Source organism: Cornus florida, unplaced genomic scaffold (assembly GCF_030987335.1).
Source record: "Cornus florida cultivar Cherokee Brave unplaced genomic scaffold, ASM3098733v1 CherokeeBrave_3.0.0_Hap2_Chr08, whole genome shotgun sequence".
In the NCBI taxonomy this organism is placed as follows: Eukaryota; Viridiplantae; Streptophyta; class Magnoliopsida; order Cornales; family Cornaceae; genus Cornus; species Cornus florida.
Genome location: NW_026775578.1, coordinates 30,137,918 through 30,145,000, shown reverse-complemented (window position 1 = coordinate 30,145,000; position 7,083 = coordinate 30,137,918). Strand labels below are relative to the sequence as shown.

Below are 7,083 nucleotides of genomic sequence, written 5' to 3'. Positions count from 1 at the left end.
TGGCCCTTGGCATACCAAAATGAGCAAAAATATTTGATTTGATGAATGCAATTACCACGGAGTGGTCATTCGTTTTGGTAGCACAAGCCTCAACCCACTTTGACACATAATCAACGGCAACGAGAATGTATTGAAAGCCATAAGACATTGGTAATGGTCCCATAAAATCTATGCCCCATACATAGAAGACTTCAACTACGAAGACTGAAGTTAAAGGCATCATGTCTCTCTTTGACATTGATCCTAACTTTTGGCACCGAACACACACCTTGCAAAAGTTATAGGCATCTCGGTGGATAGTGGGCCAGAAGAGCCCACTTTGAAGAACCTTCAAAGCGGTCTTTTTTCCTCTAAAATGCCTGCCACAAGCAAGTGTGTGACAAAACACAAAGACGCTCGAAACTTCACTTTCCGGCACACATCTCCTTATGATTTGATCTGGGCAATAACGAAACAGAATGGGATCTTCCCAATAGTATTTCCGGATGTTAGCAAAGAATCGGTCCTTTTCTTGTTTTGACCAATTAATGGGAAGTTTGCCGGTTGAAAGAGAATTAACAATGTCAGCGAACCAAGGCAAATTCCCATTTGAGATTTGAAAGAGTTGTTCATCCGGAAATGATTCATGAATTTCAAGATTTGGAGAAGATTCAACCATTAATCTAGACAAATGATCGGCAACGACATTGATTTCAAAGTCAAATTCTTGAAGAAGTAGGATCCATCTTATCAAGCGAGCTTTGGTTTCCTTTTTCATTAGAAGATGCCTAAGAGCGGCATGATCGGAAAACACAATTACCTTTGATCCTAAGAGATATGACCGAAATTTATCAAGGGCATATAATACGGCAAGTAATTCTTTCTCGATGGTAGAATAGTTCAATTGGGCACCTGAGAAAGTCTTACTCGCATAGTATATAGTGAAAGTTGATGTGCTTCAGTCATAGCCTAACTACAAAAAGGTCATAAAAATAAAATAATTTACACAAGGAGATATTATCCTTGTCAGAGTTAGCCGATTTACTAAAAGAGAAGAGTACTTCCCAACCAATAATGGGGCTCTTTCATGAGAGTCATGCCAGTATGACTTCCTGCTTTATAATTTGGTTAAACTTAACAGCGGGCAAGTGGCCTAGCAGTACCAGGCCCCTACTTCCCAAAAGGGACGTCAGGGGTTTGAGCCTCTGTGGAGACATGGGTGTGTGAGTACCAACTAAAAAAAATTGGTTAAACTTGGTTTTTAGTGCATTCAAAAGCTAAAATTCCTTTTGTACTTTTGTCGAAAGGTTCTTTCTTTACTTCTTTCCGATGATAAGGTCTCCTCCTCACTTGTATCACTCCTCAATATATATATATTTCAATTGCATTCAAAAAGTGATAGGGTCTGAAATTTTTTTCTAGGCTTTAATTATCACACAAAACAAAAACAAAAGCATAATATTAGAGAATTTTGGTGAAGATAGAGCAGATAAAATGGGGAAGGGGGCAGTGAAATCAATACGCATCTAACTAAGAAGCACAAATACTTCTACTATGTGAGACACTTGTTGGACACCGAAATTTCCCGGACACTACTAGGCGTGTGTGACACCTCATGTGCGAGTTTATAATTTCAAAATAAATAATTATTTTGATACTTGGTCAACACAACTTAGGCACTTAATACATGACTTATTAGCACAAACATATCCTAAAAAGAGCCATGTTTGACAATCATGAAACAAGATAAACCTAACTTGAAATATCAAACCTTTTTTTAGAAAATCTGACATTGCACACATGGCTAGCACGGGTCTAGCATGCAATGGACAATTTTATTATAGGATAAAAATATAACCATAATGAAAAATTATAGTAGAAGAGTAGCAGTGATATATTTAATATAATAATTTCTATGATATTTGTTTAGTGTCAACTTATATACTATTGAATTCTTTTATTTGACTTAAAAAATCTAAGTTACAGAGCTCTCGTATATATGCGAACAATCAAAAGTAAAAGGACTTAGGTAGAAGTTCTAGCACGATAACAGAACATCGTGACTTTAGAAATCTTTCCTGTCCACATTTCATGCTTGGTCATTTTTGTGTGATGAAAGATTCTTGGGCTGTATAAATTGATGGTCAAAAAAGAGGCTTCAGTTGCTGATTATATGTCTTCCTTAGAGAGTGGAGCAGTGTTGTGATCCAGGGATTTGTAAGGCAACTGAAGTTCATGAAGTGGAATCAGTGGCATCCATTCTTTAAGTAATACTCACTGTGGCTGTAAACAAGGAAGTGGAAGACTCCATTATAGGTGGAAAGGAGATCGGAAAGGGAGATTCAAAATAGATCCTACTATAGGATCTTAATTGGAGGAAATGAGGTCGCCTTTCCTTGGAAAGATATTTCATGTACTACAGCTCCTTTGAAGGCAGGATTTCTTCATGGAGGAGGTGGAGAAGGAAGCCATTCTAACAATTAATAGTTTGAGGAAAAGAAAGTAGATCATCATGTGATAGTACTTTGCATGCAAAGGAGAGGGAAGAGTCTCAACCATCTCCTCCTCCATTGTGAGTCTTGTGACTTTACTAGGGATGTATAGTGTCTTCTATTCTCCTTGCTCAGGTTTCTTGGGTGATGCTGGGAAGGCGTGGACATGATGGCTAGAAGAGGATCCTGTGTCTGTGGGAGTGAGGAAGGCTTTATCTGTGGCTCTCTTATGCCTTGTGTGGAGCATTTTGAAGAGAGCAGAATTAGATACCACTTAAAGTGGTAAATCCAGAACCCCAAAGGTAAGAATTTGCTTTGCTTTACCTTTTTTTTTCCCCCATTTTTTGGTCTTAATGAGGCAGTTCATATGTTTATATTTATTTTTGCAGACTTCCTGGGAAATTTGTATATTGCCTTCTGGTCACATACCTCCTGTATGCGTGTGTTGAACCCAACACTTACTCTTACTAAATTGTGTAATAAAAAATTAATAATAATAACAAATATCATGAAAGACAAAAAAAGACTACAGCTGAAAACAAGAAAATAATATCTAAACCTAACAAATTTACATCGAAGTCAGCTTTTGACCTGTAGATTTTCACATTATACACAAGTAGAATGCTCAAACCCAAATCATTATATTAAAAGGAAGCCCTAAACTGGTTATTTATGTTAAACAATATAGCAAGTTAAAATGATTTGTCTTATATCAATCATCTTTCGAAAAAAACAAAAAACAAAATTACATCTTCAGACATTGACTCATTGCATGATATCATCGAGAAATCAGTGCAGTGCATGTCTACATGTCTGGGAAGGGCATCCAAACAGTGTTCAAATAATTGACTGGTTATAATTAATCACCAAGCAGGGCCAGCTTGATACAATTGGAGGTCTAAGAGAAAATTTTAAGCGAGACCTCCAAGACCACAACATCCATTATCACATTTACCACCACCTTTATTATTATTATTATTATTATATATTTGGGTAAGTTCACCTTTGCCACCAAACCAACGTTACAAAACATGTGCCAGATTACCATTTTTTATATGAAACGAGTATTATTACTTAAAAAGATAGAAGGATACAAATGCTTAGGAGGATTCTCAACCCAAACAAAGAAAGAAAAAAAAAAAAAAGGATTCTCAACCCAATAGAATAAAAAATAAAAAATAAATAACAAAACAAAATAAAAATAAAATAAACTACAAGTCCCAACCTCAAAAACAACTTCTATCAGACACTAATTAAGAGATCAAATACGCTTGAACACCCATTCCATTTCTCTTTCCTTCATTATGACATAAATCAGGATTTGATATATTGCAATTTTTTTTTTTCAAAACTGAAAATCCATAAATGAATCATTATTAGTTTTTCTTCTTCTTCTTCCTTTTTTTTTTTTTTTGATAAGTCACATAATATCCAATATACATAAATAAATCTTAAATCATAATTCTCAATATTGTCTGATTACTCTCATCCATCTTAGATATGACACTGGTAGTCATCCCTTAGCTTCTCATTAGTCATTACAAAACCTGAGCAGGAGATGTTTGCAATAAAAACCACTCAACAAATATGAACAAAACAATACTAGTGGTGATCATCACTTCTAGGAATACCATCAATAGAACAAAGACAGCAGAAAAATAAAAAGAAATTTGCAACGATGAGTACGAAGAAGAAGAAAGCATACGTTGAGAAAACGGTATCGATGTGGGAGGAGACCAGAATAGCATTTTCTCCAGCTTCAGATGCATATTTTGGGGAGATTCTTAATACAATATGCTTCAGATCCGAATAAACAAGGGTTCTCCCCTGGAAAAGCCCACTGACAAGACGATTTGCACCAGATTGTGCATGGAAAAAGTCCACTTCAACATCAACCTCCCAGTGAGCCATCTTCTTAATACTTTCTGATACTTCCAAAACATACTGCAGTGAAAAGGACGTTAGAGAATTATGGACGTAATAATTTCCCATGAAAGAGATTGCCTAATGGCCACCCAAAGCTAAGAACAACTTTAATGAACACATTGCAAATAAATGGATATAAATATGAAACAGATTCACAATGCATGAAATCAAACATAAATATATCATATCTGAAAGCATGCAAAATATAGATATATTCCAGTTGCCATGGCAAAAATAATAATAATAATAAATAAATAAATATAAATTGACGTTTTCAGCATTAAAACACGCACACGCACACACATGCATGCTGAGCAATATACCAGAGAATAAACTGGGCAAGTCATGGTTTGAAGAACCAAAGAGACTTAAACAAACAAATATATATATATATATATATACACAAACTTCAAACATTGTAGGCAAGTATGCCTCTGAATGAACCCTGATCATTCCCCACATTCTCCCCTTATCTGATTATCATGGTATCAAATATTAATTGGTATGCATGCACCTATATTTATATGACTCTCTGTAAAAGAGACTAACAAACTTTCACGTGGACACTGGATAGACAACTATGTATACACATTGATTTTAACATGTGGAATCATACTAGTTTAATTGAACATAATGTATGAACTAACAAGTAAGACGTAGGCTGCTTAATTTAATGGAAGGTGCAAGAATGTAAATTGGATAACATATGCACATAAAAGGAGCACAGTGTCTCATATTTAGAGGCGCATATCAAGACGCAAGATGCATAACTGTTTATTGAATAGACCAACCTGCACAGCAGCATCCAGAGCATCAGAACCAACAGGATGCGGACCCAATTCAGTTAAGGCCTTGACATGCTTCATGGCTGCTTCCTCGGAGAAACCCCTCTTACCTGCCTGGCCAGCCGTAAGAGGCATTGGCAAACTCTCGTTCTGATAATGATGAACTGCCCAAGACCCATTTATAATCATAACAAACAGAGCCAGTATCACAAATGCTGACCTCTTTGGGCCCTCTACGCTATCATTAGTTTGGTCTCCATTACCAACACCGGGCACATCACTCGATTCATTACTCCCCGACGGGTTTGATGTTGCCAGAGAACTTACAGGCCTCCGTCTCATCTCATACAAGAAATAATCAAGCAAGCACCTGGTTTAGATAATTGACTTGAATATATTAGAATCATCATATAGCAACTAGGTGATATCATCTTGAATTTAGGAAGGCGTGTCATTCTCAAACTTGACATAATACAGTCTAACTATCAGTTAAATACTAAATTATCTCCATTTGGTTTCTTAGAAAACGCAAGTAAAGAAAATTAAATTTGTTCTCAAAATTCTCTTTAATTTTAGTGCTAAAATAATTGAAAGAGTCGTATAAATAAAGCCTTAGTGTTGTATTACATATGGTTGAGTCAAAATGATCTGCATAATTCTCAGGTTCCCATCAATGCAAAATCTACAGTTGAATACTCAAACAACTTAGTTCTCACAGCTAAACGGAGCATAAAACCAATCACAGTAGATTTTAATCCCAAACCAATCCATAAAATTTAGATATGTAACTATTACAGTAAATTTAGATGGAGAACAATAATAGAATTCAAATAAAGAGCATAGATAAATACTATATGTATAACCTTAATATATTAGAATTATCATAGAGCAACTAGGTCATATCATCTTGAATTTAGATAAACATGTCATTCTCAAACGTGACATAATACTATCTAATTATCAATTCAAGACTAAATTCTCTCCATTTAATTTCTGGAAAAAAAAAAAAAAAAAAAAAAAAGAAGAAGAAGAAAAAGCAAGAAAATTAAATTAAATTTGATTTCAAAATATCTTTTAATTTTGGTTCTGAAATAATTGAACAAAATGGTATAAATAAAGCCCTAGTGTGTTGTATTACATAAGGTTGAGTCAAAATGATGTGCATAATTCTCAGGTTCCCAAGAATTAAAAACAAACTGAGCATAAAAATCAATCACAGTCACAGTAGGTTTTAATCCCAAAGCAATCCAGATACTATGCAAATGTTAAGGTAAATTTAGATAGAGAACGGTAATAGAATTCAAATAAAGAAAGATAGATACTATATATATATATATATATATAGAGAGAGAGAGAGAGAGAGAGAGAGAGGGAGAGAGAGAACCTTAATGGAGTTTTTGTTGTTAGCGTCAGTGTGACGGGTTTAAGATCGGGGATATGAGTGTGAGAGAAGAAAGGAATGGGTTTGTGTGTACTCTGAGTCCGGTAGTTGAATTACTAGTAATCGTGTTCGTCGTTCACTGAGAAAGAGCAGAAGGTAAGCAAGTTTGACCTATGCAGTGATTCTTAGAGCATCCGCGTCGGCTATTTTGCTTTACGTGGCAATCTTCTTATAATTTATTTATTAAAAAAATATATGAATTATATTTTTTTAATAAAATTAATTTTCATTTTTCAACGGCTATATTATTATTATTATTTTTTTTTTTTTTTTGAGAAACTTAAAAAGAATAATATTTAATGAAATATGATATTACATATATAAATAAATAAATAAACAAAATACATATTTTTCTACAAATAGAGAAAAAAATACATTTATACCTTTCACATTTAAATAAAATATTAGACATTATATATAATCGCCCCCATATGACATAATTGCATTTTGTTGGCACTCT

General features: G+C 34.4%; 1 protein-coding gene across 1 annotated transcript in view; it reads right to left on the bottom strand.

Annotated features, from left to right (window-relative positions):
• The window catches only part of LOC132271067 (uncharacterized), a 27,564-nt gene extending 20,792 nt beyond the window's left edge, over positions 1–6,772 (bottom strand). Inside the window, exons 1-3 of the mRNA XM_059772329.1 lie at positions 6,567–6,772; positions 5,189–5,552; positions 4,177–4,415 (exon numbers count right to left, since the gene is read on the bottom strand). Of these exons, the coding sequence (XP_059628312.1) occupies positions 4,177–4,415; positions 5,189–5,524 (575 nt within the window). The 5' untranslated portion in view covers positions 5,525–5,552; positions 6,567–6,772. The remainder of the gene's footprint in view (positions 1–4,176; positions 4,416–5,188; positions 5,553–6,566) is intronic.
• Between the last annotated feature and the right edge of the window lie 311 nt (positions 6,773–7,083).